General features: G+C 42.0%; 2 protein-coding genes across 2 annotated transcripts; one reads left to right on the top strand and one right to left on the bottom strand.

Annotated features, from left to right (window-relative positions):
• Positions 1-943: 943 nt before the first annotated feature.
• On the bottom strand, positions 944-2,140 carry LOC144710340 (uncharacterized). Its single transcript, XM_078584082.1, has 2 exons — positions 1,669-2,140; positions 944-1,309 (listed from the first exon to the last, which is right to left on the bottom strand). The coding sequence occupies exons 1-2, from the start codon at positions 2,132-2,134 to the stop codon at positions 1,287-1,289; spliced, it is 489 nt and encodes a 162-aa protein (XP_078440208.1). The 5' UTR covers positions 2,135-2,140; the 3' UTR covers positions 944-1,286.
• A 9,370-nt stretch (positions 2,141-11,510) lies between these two features.
• LOC144710162 (deoxypodophyllotoxin synthase-like) lies at positions 11,511-17,148 on the top strand. The gene is made up of 3 exons (XM_078583843.1): positions 11,511-11,966; positions 13,664-13,997; positions 16,736-17,148. Exons 1-3 carry the CDS (start codon positions 11,578-11,580, stop codon positions 17,015-17,017), a joined length of 1,005 nt encoding a protein of 334 aa, XP_078439969.1. The 5' UTR covers positions 11,511-11,577; the 3' UTR covers positions 17,018-17,148.
• Positions 17,149-21,929: the final 4,781 nt, after the last annotated feature.

The following is a 21,929-nucleotide window of genomic DNA, read 5'->3' as shown; positions in this document are numbered from 1 at the left end:
CGAAGAGCGATCGGCCAGTCAAGAGAGTCATCGTCAGCACTAGAGGGGCGACGGAGAGGGAGAACCAACGGGAGTAGGAGCGGAGGCAAAGGAAGTGGGAGAGGACGGCCTGGCAGGAAGAAAGGACTCGGGTGGGGTGGGGGGCAAAGGAGAGGGGTTACTCGGGGCCAAAGGGGAAGACAGCGGAGGAGGGGGCGACGAGGAATCACGTCCGTGGGGAATGACTGGCTGGGGGCGCAGCAGGAGGAAAGGGATCTAACAAAGGGGATGAGGAAACCTCGCCAAGCGGAAGGCCGGAAGAGGAGGCGGCGAAGAAAGGTTGAAACTCAGCGAAGGTGACGTTGGCAGACACGAAGAAACGACGAGTGGGAGGGTGATAGCATTTGTACCCCTTTTGGAGAGAGGAGTAGCCGACGAAGACGCACTTGAGGGCACGGGCGTCAAGCTTCGTCAAAGTGGGCGCCGTGTCGTGGACGTATGCCGTGCACCCGAAGACACGAGGAAGGAGGCCTGTTCGTAATGTCACAGCTGGAAAGGTGGTCGACATACGATCGAGCGGACTACAGAACTGAAGAGTCTGAGACGGTAGCCGGTTGACGAGGTGGGTGGCCGTCAAGACAGCTTCGCCCCAGTATGTCCAAGGGACGGAGTAGTTCACGAGCAGAGTGCGGGCGGTAGATGTCACGTAACCAATCCGACGTTCTGCCATGCCATTCTGCTCCGGGGTGGCAACGCATGACGTCTCATGGAGAACACCACATGTAGCAAAGTACGAGGTCAGCTCCTGGTTGACGTAGTCGCGAGCGTTGTCGGCGGAAACGCGTTGAAGGGGGCGGCCAAACTGAGTCTGAACCATTGTGCAGAACTGCTGAACGGTGGCGGCGACAACGGACTTGGTAGGCAGCAAGTAAGTCCACGTGTAGCTTGTGGCTTCATCAACAAAGAGGAGAAACCAGCGGTGCCCCTTCAGACTAGGCCGCGGAGTCGGGCCCCACACATCACTGTGAACACGATACAGCGGCACCGTCGTATGGGAAGTAGATGGAGAAAATGACGAACGTCGATGTTTGGCTAACTGACATGCCTCGCAAACAACGGTCTGAAGGTCCAAGCCCATACATAAGGACGGAAGCAAACGCTGTAAAGTAGAAAACGGCGGGTGGCCGAGGCGCTGATGAGTGAGCTGAAGGCGGTCGCGGCGAGAGTCAGCCGTGGTGTGAAGGCTGCGCTGCACCATGAAACACGATCGGCCCCCATCCTCGAACAGCAGCAATCCCCGATCCCGTCTAATCGGTGTAATCTTCCGCACCTTGTTAGACAAGAAGATCCCATCAGGTTGGATGTGGAAGGAACACTGAACCGCATCAACAAGGCGTTGCGGTGATAGAAGCAAAGCTCGAAGAGACGGAACATGGAGAACGTTGGGGATGAAACCAAGACCATCCACGTGGATAGTCCCGATACCAGCCACTCGAAGACGTCCGCCCCCGGCAGTGAGGACAGCCCGGTTCCCACCATGCCTCTCATAAGATACGAACCGGTGATTGAACGGGGTCATGTGTTCCGTGACCCCTGTATCAAGCACCCAAGTGGTATCCGATAGGAGAGGAGCGGTGAGAGCCGTATGTCCGCAATACCACGAATCAAAAGTAGAGGCAAGAGGCGCACCGAACGTCCCGAAGGAAGCCATAGGCTGAGTCTGGAGGGCGGTCATCTGCGCAGACAACCGAGCAAGATCCGCCTGTAACTGCTCCATGGTGACGGTGGCACTGCCAGTCGAGGAGAGAGCCGGGGCAGGGACAGCCGCAACATGAGCTTTGGCATCTTTGGCAGCTTGGAGATCAAACTGCTTCTTCCTGCACCGCTTCGCCGTGTGGCGGCGCTTGCCGCAGTAAGTACAAACCAGTTTGTCTCGCGGGTCGGCAACCGAGTCCGGGGGAGCAGAGTGGGAAGGCACCGGTGGACGCGGCAGTAACCCAGGCGAGTCCCCAGAGCGGGAGACTAATGCAGTGGAGTCGGCCGGGTTCGCCATGTCAGGAGGATCACGGCGAAGACTGCTCTCCAGCTCAATCAGGTCCTTGACCACGGCATCAAACTCCGGGAGAGTGCAAGGTGCGGCGACGCACCTCGGCATACTCCGGGTTGAGGCGATCGAGGAAGGACAAGAAGCGGAGACGAAGAGCATGACGCCGGTCCACTCCGTGCGGGTCACCAACCGGCATGTAGTAGTCAACCTCCCGCCACAGGGCATTGTGAGCCAAGCTGTAGTCCATGATGGACAGCGTCCCTTGGCGGAGAGCATTCGCACGCTCCACAAGCGAGAAGATGGGCCAGTGGTCGGCATCATGGCCACAATACTTGTGGGCATAATCCCAAATCTCCTTCGGGGTAGTCAAGTGGAGGAACTTATCGTAGACCGAAGTAAACAGCGTGTGATTCAGCAGCCAGGAGTGGATGAAATTTTGCTCAGCATCAAAGGCACCATAGTGCGGGTCGGTCGGGGCAAGCAGCGGGCATATCAAATGTTTGTGGAGAAGCCGGCCTTTGAGTGTCGACTTCACAAACTTGATCCAGGCCAACAATTGAGGAGCGCTCAAGTGACAGCACTCTGGAGCAGGAGGAAGAGGGAGACCGATCTTCGGAGAAGGGAGGTCTCTCCCGAAGTCGGCCGCGGTGAAGACGGGAGCCTGCACCGGGGGGTTCTCGTCAGACGAGGACCCTGAGTTGACGGTAGACATGAGGGGCAGGCTGGCGGCTGCTGCCTGCAGAGAGCGGGCGACGGCGGCGGGCGGCGGCCGAGGGCTACGGCTGGCGGCTGCTGCCTGCGGAGAGCGGGCGGCGGCCTAGGCTGCGGCTGGCGGCTGCTGCCTGCGGAGCGGCGGCGGCGGCGCGGCGGCTGCGGCGGCCTAGGGCTGTGGCTGGCGGCTGCTGCCTGCGGAGAGCGGGCGGCGGCCTAGGGCTGCGGCTGGCGGCTGCTGCCTGCGGAGGGTGGCGGCGGCTGCGGGCGGCGGCCTAGGGCTGCGGCTGGCGGCTGCTGCCTGCGGAGCGCGCGGCGCGCAGGCTGCGGCTGGCGGCTGCTGCCTGCGGAGAGCGGGCGGCGGCTGCGGGCGGCGGCCGGGGGCTGCGGCTGGCGGCTGCTGCCTGCGGAGAGCGGCGGCGACCTAGGGCTGCGGCTGGCGGCTGCTGCCTGCGGAGGCGGGCGCGGCTGCGGGCGGCGGCCGAGGCTGTGGCTGGCGGCTGCTGCCTGCGGAGGCGGCGGCGGCTGCCTGCGTAAGCGGGTGGTGGCTGCGGCTGGCAGTGGCTACCTGCGTAGAGCGGGCTGCGGCTGCGGGCGGCGGCCTAGGGCTGCGGCTGGCGGCGGCTGCCTGCGGAGGGCGGGCGGCGGCTGCGGGCGGCGGCCTAGGGCTGCGGCTGGCGGCTGCTGCCTGTGGAGAGCGGTCGGCGTCTGTGGGCGGCGGCCTAGGGCTGCGGCGGCTGCGAGACGGATCGCCAGAAAGGGGAAAGAAGGGAGAAGCAAGGCTGGTGAGTCTGCAAGGCAGACAGTGGCAGCCGAAGCAAGGAGGAAGGTCTGGATCAAGAGCTTTGCTCTGATACCATGTGAAACCCTAACCTAGGTTAGGAGGAAGAAGATGAGATTGAGAGAAGAAGAATAATCCCATAATAGTGAAGGTACATGAGTTGGGTATATATACCCTAGGAGAGAGAAACGAGAATAAGAGGGTAATGGGCTAAACATAGAGGCCCATTACCCATACAAGATATATCTCACTAACAAGTACCATTAGTGGTACTATTAGCAGTTGTGGCTGTTACTCCAGAACTGATAGTAGCAGCAGATACTTATGAATCAGGTCCACTGGCGCATTGCTAAGCAGCCAGGTTTGGACTGTAGCATCCTCAGCCTTCCACCTTCCATTGTGTGGACTGGTTGGCTTCCTCAGCCAGGTTTAGATCAAATGATGTCCCAATCTCCTTCTTTCCGGAATGATTTCTATGAACTTACTCCGTTGTTGTAGATCGAGTCCCGTGTATTTCAAGGTCTTGGGTATGCTATGGATAATCCCAATTATTACTCCTTGTTCGCGGTGAATAAATTGGAGATCATTCAAATCAGTCTTCTCCAATACCATTTATGGTGCTACGCAGTACACCTTTGCCTTGAGATGATCAACAATGGCTACTCTTGCTAATTCAGATTGAATGTCACCATGTGAAGGGAACAGACATCGACTTACTAGCTCCCAACAATTAGGGATGATAATAGCTTCTATCGTAGCGTCACTGTGACAAGCAAAACACACACCATTGTTGCTCTCTGTGTGCAGCAAAAACTGACACAGTGTTGACCGTCCAACACAGTTGGTTGCTTCATGGAAGTTGCAATGCACTTGATGACACAGGACAATCAAGATAAGCCGCGAATAGACATGGTTGTTCAGTTCTGTTTGTTTGAAACGAACAAAAAATTCGCACAAAAGAACCGCAAAGGGTATTGTTCTTTGTTCTGTTCTTTTTTTGTGCAAAAATGAACAAAATTCGCACATTCGAACAAAATTCTCACACTCGAGCAAAATTAGAACAACATTCGCTCAAAGCGAACAATATAACCGCACATGGGTCTGTGCGATGATCTGTTCGAATTTGGTATTGTTCTGTTCGGAAAACCGAACAGAACGAACAATTCGCACAAATTTGCACAAAAGGAACCAAACAACCATGTCTAGCTGAGAATGCCTTTACTGAGGCATATTCTCTCCACTGATACCAAGCTATGATAACATGTTGGCTTCCTCTAAGTGACTTCAGCTCCTCAAAGTCAAACCCTCTGGGAAACCCTAAGAGGCCCTCCAATGTCAAGCAACCAACAACATCACATTCACTAAGGAACCCTGGTTTAAATACCAGGTTAAGGTATATGTGTTTGAGCCAAGAGTTCGGCCCATTAGTCCATAAAAGGAAATAAAGAAAATATAAAATGATGAATTATAGAAAGGATGGGAAATAGAAACATGTCTATATATCCCGTTAATCAAATTTATCAGTGGGAAATACTCTTTTTGTCTAATCTACTACATGGAGAGAATCAGTATAGCCTGCGCACGAGGGTCTCAGATCAAGAAATGGTCCATCTGCCATGTTGCAGACTCGCACACTATGATGAATGCAGTCAATCATTAATATCTGAAAAATTGAAATCCTCAAAAGTATATTACGAAGGAGGAAATTCCATGTTCCATCATGCCAGCAAGAATCTTTTAATAACATAAAATAATATTCATGGGGTTTGGGAAATTGAAATGGAAACAGTATTTTTATACACATGAGTTTTAAACAAATCTTGTAATATTTTATTGGGTAATTTTATTTCCCTAGAGCCTAACTTATTACTTTCACCCTATTAATTGTCTTGGTCAGTAAGGCCTTCGCCAAGTGAAAGGAAGGAAACAAAAAACAATAAAAAAATGAAATGAAAGTTTGCACATAATAAAACGCGTCTCTTGAAATTTTCCTATAGGATCCTCCTTGTTGCCTTCCACTGTAATATACCTGTAGTTACATGTTGATTACCAGTATAATAATTATCTACGGGTGTTATCTACCCAAACAATGTTTTAAATTTATTGTTAGAAGAATATATTGTATTGGTATTTTTAGGGATTTTTTAGACATCATATTCATATTATGCAGTATTTAATTCTCATATATATTATTTTTCTAAGTTGGAAAATATATTTGATATATTATTATGGATTATATGTGATTGTTTATTAATTAATTTAGGTTTTATGGGTTTAATATTCATGGCCTGTTGCATGTAGCCATTTGAATTGACGAATGGTGACCAATCATTGTCCTCCATAATGATTAGCAGAACTAATTGTTGCAAAAGGATGTCATTATGACGTGACAAAATACAATTGCCATATGCCAATCATATACTGATGTTGTTTCATTTTTTAAATAGAGTGGACATGGACCAACAAATAAAATGAGAGGTTTAAAATTTCAGTAAATAAGGATGCAGAGAAAGAATAAAAAATATGCCTACCTTCATTTAAAAAATACATTGATTCTGTTGTCTTAACCGAACAGAGAAGTCCCAAGTTTCAGGGATGATATGTTAACTGCTTATTGGCAGAAAATGAGCATCGACGTCAATGTGGCACCACAAAGTACATTTTCAAGTCACATTAAAAATGGACATTCATTTTTTTATGAAGGCCTAAAAGTTGAGGATGTGGGCGCAGGGACACCTGGAAGATTTGGAACTGTTGATTGAGAATAAAATAAGCAAATCTATGCCAATAATTCCAGAATGTCTGAGGAACAAAAACCTAAATGCGCAATGATGGCACAGGAGGCAATGATGGTAGGAAAGTGATTCATTACATATCTACAAGGATTAATCTTATTTTAGGGCTTGATATCTAATGATCTAAAGGCCAATCAAGCTGAAATTTTGATGGCAACTTCATCTTTATCTCCTACATCCATATATTGGATCTCTAAGATGACCACCAATCTTTGAAAAATCTGTCTTTGAACTTGCCTTCTACTTGGGTAGGTTGATTAAGAGTGTATGAGGTTTTGAGATCCATCAAGAGTTTCTTGGTGTCATGAGGTGTGTAGAGAGGTGAAGAAACAAGAAGATACACTTGTCAACATTAGGGAAATCCCCTGATTACGGTGAAACATAAGGACCAAGATAACTTCTATAATTACACTGTGTTGTCTCCATCATCATTTTTAGGTTAATTCCACCTCTTTTTTTTCACATCTCATTTTACCATTTTCATCACCTGCCACAATATCACCTTTGCCTCACCTCATCATCTCATGTTCACTTAAATCTTACACCCAAAATTCAACCGTCTCTTCACTTCAAGCTCTTTATTCAGTTTCTCTTCCAATCAAAACTTCTCATTCTCATCCATCATATTATTCCATTCTTATTCCCTCGGTGCACACCCTCCTATCAGATACTCTTATTAAATATTCTTATAATCCTTATTAATAGTAATTATAATATTCTCATCTCATTGCTTCCCTCATCTTACTATCTATTATTTTATACATGAATACTCTCGTATCTATTTAATCACTGCTTTAATAACCTCAAATCCCCTATTCCATGTTCTCTATGGAGATGACCCATACTACTCACTAGCGTAATTTAGTTTGTGAGTACCAGTTCTTATAGATTAATTGATTAAACTAAAATGCATAAATGACATCAATTTAACAGTTATTTTGGGTTTATAAACCCAAAATTAAAATAGACTCCAATCAGATAAACAAGGATAACTACTATCATCAAATGAGTATCTGAGGATGTGGGCAACATGTCTAAATCTTTCATAATTTTTAAAAAATCATTTATTAATATCTAATGATTTATAATGCAAGTGACTAAAGACATATATTGGGAAATACCTTGAGCTTAGTTATACTAAAATATGTGATAATTTTACTGCGCTCGTTGCCTAGACACTTAGAATACAGAGGGTAAAAAATCATATATAATAAAGTCATATAGGTTGTAAAATATTGCAATGATACTCAAACTGCATTAGAATTACCATGAAACAATAAATAAATTTGGAAGCAGAATCATGTATCCAATTTACTGACTTTATTTTGGAAATGTTATAATGACAAATAGCTTAGTTTTTGTATTGATTTCCTATACTGTGAGCCTTTGCAGATGGCTCCACCTACCATTATTCTCCATGAGTAACCATGAACATTAATTAATTTAATATAGGAAACCTATTATTAAAACTGTGTGAGCTCTTTATATCCTTAAAAGACCATTGCTCATAGAGTAAGGAACCATTTGACATGTCAGTTTTGTCAAGTTTTCTACGACTTAGGAATGTATTGATTATGATGACTGAGTAGTTCCACACTTATTGCGTAGTGCCATTCAAGATTTTAAACCAGCCTTCTCTCAGGACATGAAGCATTTGCCATCACAATGTGCAGTGTATGGGGAAGAACAGTTAATTGGTTCTGTAAAATTTTTTTTCCTAGAAAGAAAGCACCCGAAAGGGCTGGGTCATAGTTTGAACATGACATGTGATTTGTGAACCACCTGAAAGGGTTTTGTCCCATTGCATGCTTCCCTTTTTTGCATTTGGTACCTTCTTTCTGCTTAATCCTATGTAGCAGCTCACTACTGCTACTGCCATTCCACCCCTTGCAGTGACGAAGCCTTGTCCAGACTTCTGCAATGTGTAGGTATGATATTCAAAAGAATTAATAGTCACCACTCCAATTTAATGAAATTTTAACTATTTTTTACTGCAGTTATATTAAGATATTATGTGACTAATGAGCTGTGTTACACTTTTACCGAGATTGTATAACCTTCTTTAATGTATTTAATTTCTTCATTCCCAATTAAAAAACCCTGGTATATTTTGACACCAGATTTTAAATTTGGGGATTATTTTCAGCAAAAGCTTTAGTTCAATTCAACAATGGATGGGAAACATTTAATTGAAATCATCTTGGTGATTCTTCTTGACCTACTTATCTTTATTCTTTTTCTTCTTTATGTTAGTTTTCTTCCTCTTCATCATCTTCTTCTTCCTCTTCCCCCTCATATTTATTTTCTTCTTACTTAGTGTGACAAGATTCAGGAAGTCAAAGAAATGAATGATTTATCAGAAGTGCATAAGTAAAGAAACACTGTCAGAGCTTAGGGTTTAACACCTTTATCGCTCCTGAAGTTGCAACTTAGGTATTTGTCTCTTTCTGTTCTTATTCTCCACGGGATAAATGAATTCACATAAATGATCAATGAGTTATAATAAGTGTAGAAATAAAAATAGAGAAGTTCATAAATTAAGATTCAGCAACTTTATCACTCGTGAAGTCTCATCATTTTCATCTTTTTCTTATTATTATTCCGCTTCCACTTTTAATTCCTTGTACTCATGTTCTTGTTCTTAGTATTCTTCTTCATTATACTATTTTTCTTGTAAATATTATTCTTCTTCTTATTCTCTTTCTTTGTATTCCTCTTCCTCCATTATTCACTTTACTCGTCTTCTTCTTATTTTTCTTCTTGATGTTCCTTTTTCTATTTCTATTCCTCTATTCTTTCTTTCCAGTCATTTTTTTTCTTGTTCATCTCCTTTTTATTCTCATCCTCCTACGTTGTCAAGTACTGTTATCAGTGTGGATATCTAATATTGTTATGAGTTTCTGGCATCATTTTTTAAGAGGGTAACGATGACTGATATCATGGTTTGATATCAGGCTATGATGTTCTATTCTAAAATTTTCTACAGAAGTATTACAAGGTTCAATTAATTATTACTTTCTAATGGCTGTAAAAAATAAAAAGCCACATATAAAATAGGGACAGTAAGAAAATATGAAATAAAACTTGAATATATGGCGGGCTGCTGTTTTCTCTTTGGATATTATTGCATATGAAATCCTTTGTCACTATTACCAGCTTACTTCCACTTTATATATTTTTGTACCTCTTATCACCAGCATAAATAACATCATAATTGTCTGTCAATTGTTTTTCTTATTTAACCATCAATCGTGTGAAGAATACCCCTATATGTTGGGAAAATTTGTAGACCCAAGTCCCATAATTATTGACTTAGTCATCTTACTATTATTCCTCATCATTTTGTTCTTACTCGTGAGTCCTATCCCTGGTTGCAAATCTATTGGTCTCAAGTGGGCATACATGGTTAAGAAGTCCTCGGGTGAGATAGTTAGGAATAAACCCAAACTTTTGGCACGAGGCTATGCACAAAATATTGAATTGAGCAGGAACAGGTTATTGCGCCAGCAGCCAGGACGGAGACGATACTACTATTTACTCTAGCAGCACAAGAAGGGTTGCATGTTCATCATATGTTAACCAAGGCTTTAGGAAGACGCAAGTTTGCTGAATTTGTCGATGACTTGGTCTGACGAGCATAGCTAAGGCCATCATGCTTGTGAGGGAGGTTCAAGACCTCGCGCAGTATGGAATCTTCTAAAAGCGACTGGAAACACACCCTCCAGAAGATTCTCTCTCTCTCTGATGTTTATTCAAGTCTTGGGTTCTTCAAGTAAAACCATCTCCAAATAGGACAAGGATTGGGCCCCGAAATGAACCCATCCAAATGGCAAAACGACAAAAACCATAAATGAGGGAACCTGCTTACGTTTCGCGTGGAGCTCCCCTCTTTCCAGTATTCACACGATGTGGAGGGGAAGGGGGGGACGCTTACACATGCCCGACGGAGATTTTATATATATATATATATATATATATATATATAGGAGAGAGAGAGAGAGAGAGAGAGAGAGAGAGAGAGAGAGAGAGAGAGAGAGAGAGAGAGAGAGAGAGAGAGAGAGAGAGAGAGAGAGAGAGAGAGAGAGAGAGAGAGAGAGAGAGAGAGAGAGAGAGAGAGAGAGAGAGAGAGAGAGATAGATAGACAGACAGACAGATAGATAGGTAGATAGACAGACAGACAGACAGACAGACAGAAAGAGACAGAAGTAGAGAAAGAGTTAAGGTGTTGCCAACATTCTTTTGTTATATCGTTCCTTCCCACAAATAGAATGGATACCTACTAATTATTTATCTACCAGATATAATGAAGGTACCTAATTCACCCAGTTAATGTTTTTTTCGTATATTTTAGTAACCAAAACACCCATGAATATCACTTCGTACTCATCTCACTTTCTCCGTAACACAAACCAGGAACTGCACATGAGAAAAGGACTTCCCATCCAACGAGCTGAGTCATAGCACCTCCAGCTGGATCAATTAGACTTGCGTTTTGTCTTTACTTACTGATACTGTTGTACACCGCGTTCAATCGGGAAACTCATTATGTATATTTATTTGATCAAGCAAACACTTTTTGCGCGGAGTGACTCGGGACGTTGTAATAGTACTTCCTTTCGGCTACTCGGTGCGATTGTGCTTATCTATCAAGTTTTTGACAACATCCGTAGATAGAGATTTAGAAAAAGTTGCGGATCGGCATAATGTCAACTAATTAATGTTTTTTGTCTTCGCTTATCGATGCACATGTTTTTTCCGATAGGAGCTTTAAAAAGATCAATAACATTTCCGCAGTTTGCGATACTGTTCCGATATATATTATTAGACAACTTGCCACGCGATCGATACATATTTTTAAAATATTATTTTTTAACTGTAAATGGGTCGCCATAATATCAGCTAGTAAATGAAACGAGTGTGTTTGTAACAAAATTGTAATAATAACCTTTAAAAGGGAATACAATCCTAACAAAATAACATACATTTTCGCCAAGCTTTCAAACTTTACTATTTCTCAGTGTAAGCGGTGCTGATAAGTGGCAACTGAGAAATCTTCACCGCGTCCCTTGGATTCGTCATGAATAAAACCATATAAATAAAGTAACTCAAAAATCAACCGCGTTCCATGGAGGTTGAAATAAGCGTTAAAGCAAATGAAAAAGATTCCATTGTCATCTATTTAAGGCCGTAGAGTTGGCGTTCTTCCTCATTGAAAAGGCGAGAAACCAAGGCTACAGCCTCACGGCAAAAGCTTCTGCTCTGAGATGCTAAAGTTAAGCATGGCTTCGGAGATGAATCTCTCTGTGCCTATTGTCTCTATTTCCCGCGAGGTTATAAGCCAGCCAGAGGGTTCTTCTTGGGCAGAGGCGAGGGCTGAGGTATGGAAGTCCATTCAAGAGTTTGGCTGTGTGGAGATCATATACGATGGCTTGACGCCAGAGATTAAGAACGCCGCTCTTAACGCCGCCGAGGAGCTCGTCTCCTTGCCCCCCGAGACTAAGCGCCAGAACGTGGCCCCGTTTTCTTATCTCGGATACATCGGACAAATCCCCGGCTTCCCTTACGAGAGTCTCGCCATCGACAACGTACAAAACTCGGCTGCCGCTCAACGCTTCTCCAGCCTCATGTGGCCTGAAGGGAACCCCAGCTTCTGGTAATAGATGCTTCGCTTCAATCGGTACAGAACCTAGAGCCAGGAAAGGGGTTATCGAAGAGAAGAGAGAGAGAGAGAGAGAGAGAGAGAGAGAGAGAGAGAGAGAGAGAGAGAGAGAGAGAGAGAGAGAGAGAGAGAGAGAGAGAGAGAGAGAGAGAGAGAGAGAGAGAGAGAGAGAGAGAGAGAGAGAGAGAGAGAGAGAGAGAGAGAAAGAGACACTAAGAGATAGACAGAGAGAGAAACAGAAAGAGGGAGAGACAGTGAGAGAAAGAGACACTGAGAGATAGACAGAGAGAGAGACGGTGAGAGAAAGAGAGAGAAAAAAGAGACACTGAGAGATAGACAGAGAAATATGAACGACGACATTAAAGCAACCAACGGCACTTCACCAAAGATTAATCGTACATCGTAGGCTGAGTAACAACTCCATAATTAAAAGGAGTTGTGGCTAAACACGATGAATTGGACTATGATCAACAATAAACACTTTTCCATTTCCTCCGGTTCTTTTTCTCTCGTTCTCTCACTGTCTCTCTCTCTTTCTGTTTCTCTCTCTGTCTATATCTCAGTGTCTCTTTCTCTCTCTCTCTCTCTCTCTCTCTTTCTCTCACTTTTTCTCTCTCTTTCTGTTTCTCTCTCTGTCTATCTCTCAGTGTCTCTTTCTCTCTCTCTTTCTCTCACTTTTTCTCTCTCTTTCTGTTTCTCTCTCTGTCTATCTCTCAGTGTCTCTTTCTCTCTCTTTCTGTTTCTCTCTCTGTCTATCTCTCAGTGTCTCTTTCTCTCTTTCTCTCTCTCTCTCTCACTGTCTCTCTCTCTTTCTGTTTCTCTCTCTGTCTATCTCAGTGTCTCTTTCTCTCTCTCTCTCTCTCTCTCTCTCTCTTTCTGTTTCTCTCTCTGTCTATCTCAGTGTCTCTTTCTCTCTCTCTCTCTCCCTCACTGTCTCTCTTTCTTTCTGTTTCTCTCTCTGTCTATCTCTCAGTGTCTCTTTCTCTCTCTCTCTCTCTCTCTCTCTCTCTCTCTTTCTCTCTCTTTTTCTCTCTCTTTCTGTTTCTCTCTCTGTCTCTCTCTCAGTGTCTCTTTCTCTCTCTCTCTCTCTCACTGTCTCTCTTTCTTTCTGTTTCTCTCTCTGTCTATCTCTCAGTCTCTCTCTCTCTCTCTCTCTCTCTCTCTCTCTTTCTCTCACTTTCCCTCTCTCTTTCTGTTTCTCTCTCTGTCTATCTCTCGGTGTCTCTTTCTCTATCTCTCTCTCACTGTCTCTCTCTCTTTCTGTTTCTCTCTTTTCAATCATTCATATTTGAACTAGATTGTGTCTATTACCATAGTGAGGTCCTTGATCATGCTCAACTTGGGTACTGTTTTTTTCTCTATTAATAGTTATTAATTCTATTGAGTTATAACCGCGATCATGTTCTATTTATTTATAGTTAATGTGCGAGTGTTCTATTGAGTTATACCTGTAACCATGCTATGTTTTTTAAAGTAATGTTTATTCGTCCTTTTTGGTTCTTTTTAGTAATATGAGTATTGGTTATATTAAGCTAGAGATGTGATCATCGTCTATATGTTTCGAGTATGTCTAATGGTTGTTATTTCCTTGCTGAGAGTTAGAAACCTTAGGGTTGATCTTTTTTGGTGGTTAACATCCAGTATTCTAGATACTGTATGAGTGTTCTATCGAGCATTCTATCTTTCTTCAGCGACGCGGTCAACAACTTCACCGAAGCAGCGGCGGCACTGGAGGCGGCGCTGAGGAGGATGGTGCTCGAGAGCTTGGGCGTAGAGAAATATCACGATATTCACGTGGGTTTTACCAAATATATGATGCGAGTGGCAGAATACGCCCCTCCAGCAGCAATCGGTAAACCTATGCGGTGGCCCATCTTACCTGCTCACAGTGACGCCGACCTTACCACGCTGAGCATCCAGAACGACGTTACCGGTTTCGAGTTGAAGTCGAGGAGCGGCAACTGGGTTAGCGTTAAGCCTTCCTCGCCCAACTCTCTCGTCTTCCTCATTGGCGACTCCTTCAGGGTTTGTATTCCCTTATCCTTGCTTCTTATAATTTTGCCATTGATTTTAGCATTTTACACCAGTATAACGGTATGATGCGAATCAAGGATTACAATATAAGTACACCTACGTTTAATCTAACCAGTCAGGATCTGCGTTCATTAACTTTCTCTTTAACCTTATCCATCCAGTTCTACGTCTCTCGCTCCTTGAAATCTTTTCATTCTCATTTTTTCCATTGACCTTCACTTTATACCTTAGCATAACGCTATAATCCGAGTCGAGAATTGCACTCACGTTTAATCTTACCATTTCCAATCTACGTTTGACAACTTTGGCATTCACAGTCTCTCCATGCTATGTCTCGTACTCGTTGAAATCTTTCACTTCAAATTTTGCTATTTATATTCGTTCTTTTATTAAGCATAACGGGTATAATCTGAAGCGAAAATTGCACTGTAAGTACACCCACATTGTATCTTACCATTACAGATCTGGTTTTGTTGGGGTGTGTCAGCCCCCCCATTACGGGAATGTGAAGGGGGAGGGCTTGACTAGTCAAACCCCAATAAAGGAATGGGGAGTTGAAAAGTTTTAACCCCCCTCCTCTTGTCTCTTTGTGGGAATATGAAGAGGCTTCTTTGGAGAATATGAAAAGGCTCTTGGCTTTTCATATTCCAGACCTTTCAAATTCCCTGAAACTGTAATTGGCCCTCATATATAGAGGGCAAATCTATTCTGAAATGCAAGGCATATGAGTTTTCTGTTCATTCTTCTTGTCTCTTCCTCTCTTCTCCTCTCTCTCTCTCCTTTGGTTTGTCTTCATCACTCCTTGGTGGTCGCTCCCTTGTCTTGGGAGTTTGAGGAGTTGCTCCGCAGCACCATACGAGAAGTCGTTGCCCTGCACCAAGAGCCTTGCACGTTGACGTCACGCCGGTGACGTAAAGAGGTTCTTTTTTCCTGTCTCTATACGCCGACACAGTTATCACGTCCGAGTTGATTCTGCATTTCACCGTAGCGTCTTGGGTCGTTGTTTCTCTTCAACGAGTTACAACAGGTTTCAACTGCTTTCGCCTTCACAATCTCTCTATTTCTACGTTCTCTCGCGCATTGAAATCTTTTCATTTGACTTTTTGCCATTGATCTTCAATTTTGACTTGAGTATAACACAATAATCTGAATCAAGATTTGCACTATAAGTACACCCACGTTTATTCTTACCATTCCACATCTGCTTTGAAGTGCTTTCCCCTTCAGTCTCTCTATTTCTATGTCCTCTCGCTCGTTAAAATCTTTTCACTTTAATTTTTGCTATTGATCTTCAATGTTGACTAGAGCATAACACCATAATCTGAGTCAAGAATTGCACTACAAGTACACCCGGTTAAATCTTACCATTCCCGAACTACGTTTAACGGCTTTGTCCTTCATGGTCTCTCAATTTCTGTCTCGCGATCCTTAAAATCTTTTCACTTAAATTTTTGCCATTGATCACCGACTTTTACTTGAGCATAACGGTATTATCTGAATCAAGAATCTACTTCTTATTCTTCCCATATATAAATGTCTCTCTCTTGTTGAAATCCTATTTGTTTAATTTGTTCCATTAATCTTCAATTTTTACTTTAGCATAAAGGTATAATCTAAATTAAGAATTGCACAATTAGTACACCCACGTTTAATGTTACCTTTACGGATCGGTATTCGGTAACTTTCACTTCGCGGCATTATCGAATTAAGATTTGCAAAAAAAATTCCCTGGTAATCTTACGATTGTGAAATTTAAATTGCGATTAATATCAACCGCTTTTAGTAACTTGGCTTTCCTGTCTTTCTCTCTTTCTCTCTCTCTCTCTCTCTCTCTCTCTCTCTCTCTCTCTTACACTCTCGCATTCTCTCTGTCTCTTACACTGTCTCGCACTCTCTATGTATATATATAAATCTCACTGTCCCTCTTTCTATGTATATTTATTAATCTCACTGTCTCACTTTCTATTTGTCTGTCTCTCTCTCTCGGTGTCTCTATTGCTTATCGTACTGTCTCTCTTCCTATCTCTCTCTGTCTCTACCTCCCTTTCTCTCTTTCTCTTTCTATCCCTCAGTATCTCTCTTCCTGTCCCTCAGTGTCTCTCGTTCTATCTCTCTCTCTCTCTCTCTCTCTCTCTCTCTATTTCAGTGTCTATCTTTCTATCTCTCTCTCTCACTCTTTCAGTGTCTTTCTTTCTATCTCTCTCTGTCCCACTGTGCCTTTCTTTCTATCTCTCTCTGTCCCACTGTGCCTTTCTTTCTATCTCTCTCTGTCCCTCTGTGCCTTTCTTTCTATCTCTCTCTCTTTCTATCTCCTTTCTACCTCTATCTGTCCCTCAGTGTCTCTCTTCCTCGCTCTCTCACTTTCTCTCTTTCTATCTCTTTTACTGCCTATCGTTCTGCCTTTCTCTCTGAGTGTCTTTCTTTTTATCTCTCCCTCTCGCTGTCTCTTTTTCATTCTCTTCTTATAAATTTATTCTCTCTCTTAATCTCTCACTTTCTATGTCTCTTTGTTTTTTCTCACTGTTGCTCTTTCTACATATCTCTTCCCTCTCTCTCGCTCTCTCTTTCTCTTTGTTTCTCTCTCCCTCCATGAGATTTCTCTTACTCTTGACCTCCCAGCCGGCAAGGCCTTCAGAGATTGTCACCCTGTTCCGTCGCTTTATATTGTTTCCTATGCAGCTTCTATTTTTACTGTAAGACTGATCGATACATCGGCGGTTATGGCGAAGGCGTGGAGCAACGGGCGGCTCTACGCTCCCCCCCATCGCGTGAGTGTCTGCTCCGGCGAGAAGAGGATGGCGATAATGTTCTTCGCAATTCCCAAGGAAGAAACGGTAATAGAGGCCCCAGTTGAGCTGGTGGACGGAGAGAAGAACCAGGCGCTGTTCAAGCCTTTCCGCTTCCTCGAGTACGTCGAACAGTTTCAGCCTCTTCTCTATGCCGCCGGCGATGACCCTGCATCAGTTCTTACAACATTCTGTGGTACCGGAGCTGCCAAATCCACGCCATGATCGTGAACGTTCAGCGAGCTACGGACAAAACAAATACTAGTAAAATAAAACATACGAATGTATGAAGAGTGGAAATGCTTCTATAAAGTCTATTGTGAGTGGCTGCTTAAAAAACTTAATATTTTCCTCTACATCAAGTTCCAGAATGAAGTGCTAAAACTTGGACACTGTCTGTTGACACCAGAGAAACAGCTAGTTATTCCCTCTTCGCTCTTGTTTTTTTTCTTGCACTTGCATGAATTTGATAGGAGAGTATCTAGGACACGGGAGAAGTTACAGGAATATCATATTGTAATATATGATATCCAAAAGGATTGGTTGGAGCCGATTGAGAGGAAATTCTTTAACATATTGCTTCCTTCAAAGTAATAATGACGTATTAAAAGTATTAAAAACAATGTTTTGTTGCATATAAATACATTTATTTGATTTCAAAAAATGCTTATTGCAAATCAAGAAACTATTATATTATTAGGCAATTCAGAGAAAAACTTCAGAGTAACTTCATTCAGACGTTGGATATTTATGATTCACCTGTTGGAACAGAGAAGAGATGTTGGAAATGTCAAACCCCCCAGCCCTAAGTTTCAGGATTGTGGGGGTTGACTTGGTACATCCTAAAACGTAGGATGACTTGGTACATCCTAGAAAGTAGGATGACTTGGTACATCTTTGAAAATAGGATTGTGCTTACTTTCTAGGAACGTGCCTAGTTTTTAGGGGGCATTTAGGTCTTGTGTTGTGCCTCATCTCCCTTGTTTTCTTCACCCCCCAAAACATCCCTTGATGTATTCTCTTTTCTCTCTTTGAGTTGAGTAGAGTTTCTTGAAAGTTTATTTGAATTAGAAGTCTCTTCCTCGTTCCCTCTCTCTTGGAGTTGGCGCTCTCTTGATGGTGATGACGCGGGGACGTGACGAGGCTAAGGACTACACCTCGGTGTTTCTCCTCATATCGTCTTGGGATCTTCCTCGACATCTTCTGCAGTTGTCCATGTCCAAGTACGCTTCGCGAGTGTGTGCGACCAACAAGAGAAGCACAGGCGCTCACTCTCTTGATCTCCCACAGAGAAAAAAGATTAAGTTCTCACTCGCTTGATCTCACACAGAGAAACAAGAAGAAAGAACACTTTGAGAGAGGAAGGAACCAGTTGATGCACACAGCATACTACAACAAAGGAATTTAGACATATTTATCGGCATTCTCCCATAACTACCTATAGACTCAAACTAAACATGGCCACACACCTGTCCATGAACTTGCTCCTCAAACTCAGCTCCTGCCTCCACATCTCCCTATGCCATGCTGACTTGGCCATTTCTTGACTTATTCAAATATCAACTCCTAAAATAACTCATTCAAGATTACAATCCAACATTGCCTTCCATGTTGGTTTTGTGCTACACGTTTATACCAGATTTATTTTATTCTTTGGATCGGCTTATGCACCGAAATCCTAGTTTGATAATGAACAAAATAAATGAAAATATTTTGATGAATTTAAGCTTATTAAGGTAATGTTACACTGTATCTGGTTAACTTTTCTATTGTTCAAACCGGTGATTTCTTAATAAATTTCTTGTATGCGGATTCAAATATGTAACTGATTTATAAAAGACAGTTTAATCTTAGTTCAAGTACCCCTCTAAATTTAATTGTGAAGTTAATTCTTGTAATCGAGTTTGAGCATTACTTTTGTGCAAAGACTGCTCGGTTCAGCGGCCATCCACGATCTACTTCGAGATTCCTATACTTGGAGATAAGCAAAGTGCACTAGATAATTAAAATAAACTCTAACATTTGTACAATTTAATCCTCTCGTGCAAAAGAAAGTACATTTGGTCTCTACAAAGTGTCATCTTGAGCTGTAAAAATTTGCGGACTCCAAACATAACCACACACACCAGATCTCGTGTATTCTCTTTGATTATCAATGAGAAAGATTTGGAATGATTTTTCATCATTCCAGTCTCCACAAGGGGGAGGGTGCTCAATAAGCAACGAAGGCAACGAGGGAGCACCCAATAAACTACTTGTACAGGTATTTCTCATTTCTGACTTTAATTTATTTTATATATTATGGGATCTTTCATTATGACATTTCCTCCAACGTTCGATAATCCTTATTTGTGTGATCTTTTGGGTCATGGGCAAGGCTAGTTAATGACTCCATTGGCCCAAGTAATCTTAAATTGCAAATCCAATTAACTCTTCAAAAAAAAGTACCTAATCTCTGGGTTGAGTTTCGAACATGTAAGGTCCCAACCTTCACAGTGTGTTCCAAAAGGTACAAAAGATTTAATCAACTCTTACATGACACCTCATTATCATCAGTAACCAAAATGTGTGATCTCATTATGATTAACTTACCATTGTTTAGGTTCTTGGAATTCGTTATAATTGTAGTACAAGAATAACAATGAATATGTCTTACATTAATGAATTGAAGTCAGGGATCGCTATTAAATTGGATTGTAAGCCATGCAGTTCAATAAATCCTTTGTACCTTCTAGAAACTCATTTGTCATTTGTCATATTGGAAGAACATGATGATTATGTTTCTTATGGGAGTTAGTTTCACCCTATGGAAAATAGTGTGTGATGGATTGGACGCTGACCTTGATAATGTCGATGAAAATGAGTTATCACTTTACTCCATGGCCATGACCGTTGTCTTTTGGTGCATGGAACCTTCAAAGCATGAGAAGATATCATGTCCTAGCACTACTAAGAAGGTGGGGTTAAGTTATGTACCATCCATGAAGTTACATCTAGGGTACATAAAATGAGTTTATCTATTCTAAATATTAAGTTCTCACTTTTCAGGATGAATGAAGGTGAGAAATCAAGGACATGATGGCGGAATTTGACAAGCACCTTAACATGATAAAGTCATTGGGTAAGACATTTAAAAAGTCTGATATTAACCATAATATTTTGATTTTTCTTTCTAAAGAATGGAAGGTGAAGGTAACGACAATTGAACTCCAAACAAAAAAGAAAAGAGAGTTGGCATCATGAGGCGCCCGCCAATGAGCTTGAATTCCCTCATTAGCCATGAGACGAGAAACAAATAAAAAAGATTTGGCATCTCGATATCAAGTTCATACAAGAAATGCAGAGGAGAAGCAAAATGATATAGCATGCAGGAGTAATGAGAAACCCATTGGGCAAGGAAGTGCAAAATTCACTCAGAAGTCTGAGGCGAAGTCATCTTCTAGGGAAGTGTGTTAATGGTTAAGTTGTCAAAAAATAAAGACGCGCTTTAATTGCAGGAAGAATGGCCAGTTTTTCTCAAAATACCCTGAAATGAACAAAGTGTAAAGGAATCAAAGTGTAAAGTGTAAAGGAACAAAGGGTGATAAGAAGATAATCAAAGTGTAAAGGAAAGATGACTCTCAAAAAAATATTCAACGCAGGGATAAAACCATTCAGACAATAAAAGTTGAGGAACACGAATCATCAAAATGCAGAGAAGAAGAATACAAGGATAAAGAGGCTGATCTTTGTTAGATGGCAAAAATCAGCTCCAAATGACTAACTATGAATCATCTTGTGAATTTGATGTGATGGATGAGAATGATCTCAAGTCATATATTGACGATGTTTAAAACTGATGTACACGTGCCAATAAAAAGGTAAGATTAAACAGAAATAAAAAAATGTAAAGTAGTGAAACATTAATAATGAAATGGAAAGTATATAAAAAAGAAAATATTAGGCTAAAGGAAGAACTTTATGAACCTCTATCCTCTAATGTAACGAGAAGTAACAACGACTTAGACCTTAGAATTAATGAACTAGAGCTTGAAACTGTTCTACTACAGAAGGATAAGGAAAAAACTAGAATCAAAAGTAAGTTCCCTTGGTTAAATGAAGAACAATAAGAACTTAGGGCTTCCCATAGTATGGAGACAACTGAGAAATATGACATTGGGAAGAAGTTAGAGAGCTATGATGTCAGCTCAAATATCATTAACATGATGTTGGCATCTTAAAGATACTACTTCATTTAGGAAGGGTTAGGATCTGGATGATCCATTAGCCAAGGGGAAGGAAACTGAGGAAATAAAGAAGCCTCAGATATTTATGTAGAAATAAAAATTTCACATCTCATTAGTACACATGTATCAAACTCAAGGAACAGACAAATCCAAACCTCGAAAGATGGTACCACACACTTTGGTATGCTGGAGCAAGATATATTTGATATAGACAACCTCATCGAGGTGAAAGAACTCATTGAATGAGAATTATAGTGCCATTCACACAAGGACGTGTATATGGGACTCATCGACCCTTGATGCACTACACTCATAGACATGAGGTTTGATCATCATCTAAAGTAAATTATCTATATACTTTTGATGAAGAGTTTGTTTTCTTTATATCCATACATGCCTAGATACTTTGGTTGAAGAGCGCTGGTACAGAATCCAAATTATTGCATTTTCATATTACTCAAACTGAGATTGAGTAATTGTGTTTCTTTATAATGTTTGAAGAACAGAAGTTGCATACTAAATTGATGTTTTATAACAAAAATATGATCATTCACAGTCTACTTTTCTAAGTCAGAGGGAAAAACTAGAAGCAAATATTCAATTATTGATTTTTCAATTAAACATGAGGAGACAAATGAATTTGACAGTTGCTTCTACTCATAGGTTGCAGGACAATGTAATTTAGTAATTCTGAATATGGCACCCTCATTACAAGTAACATAATATTTTGGCTTTAGAAATCATAAACAAATCTGAGTATAATGTATTGTTTTGGTAGTGTTCTGAAAGAAAATATGAATATTTTATTTGCAAATCCATTGTTCTCAATATTTGGTAGGAGAATCACCAAAAAATATAAATTTAGTTTAATTTTCGTATGAATAACTATTCTATGTTTGTCCGAGCCGACC

Source organism: Wolffia australiana, chromosome 12, assembly GCF_029677425.1.
Source record: "Wolffia australiana isolate 7733 chromosome 12, ASM2967742v1".
Taxonomy (NCBI): Eukaryota; Viridiplantae; Streptophyta; class Magnoliopsida; order Alismatales; family Araceae; genus Wolffia; species Wolffia australiana.
The sequence above is the reverse complement of the archived record's forward strand: the minus strand, read 5'-3'. Positions and strand labels throughout refer to the sequence as shown.

What these genes read in the sequence shown, in the direction of transcription:
- LOC144710340 (XM_078584082.1), bottom strand. Translation starts at nt 2,134, where the DNA reads ATGCCGAGGTGCGTCGCCGCACCTTGCACTCTCCCGGAGTTTGATGCC. An exon ending in GGCTTCCTTCGGGACGTTCG is followed by an intron (nt 1,310 to 1,668) that starts GTGCGCCTCTTG and finishes TTGTCTAACAAG; the next exon opens with GTGCGGAAGATTACACCGAT.
- LOC144710162 (XM_078583843.1), top strand. Translation starts at nt 11,578, where the DNA reads ATGCTAAAGTTAAGCATGGCTTCGGAGATGAATCTCTCTGTGCCTATT. An exon ending in GAAGGGAACCCCAGCTTCTG is followed by an intron (nt 11,967 to 13,663) that starts GTAATAGATGCT and finishes ATCTTTCTTCAG; the next exon opens with CGACGCGGTCAACAACTTCA. An exon ending in TCATTGGCGACTCCTTCAGG is followed by an intron (nt 13,998 to 16,735) that starts GTTTGTATTCCC and finishes GTTATGGCGAAG; the next exon opens with GCGTGGAGCAACGGGCGGCT.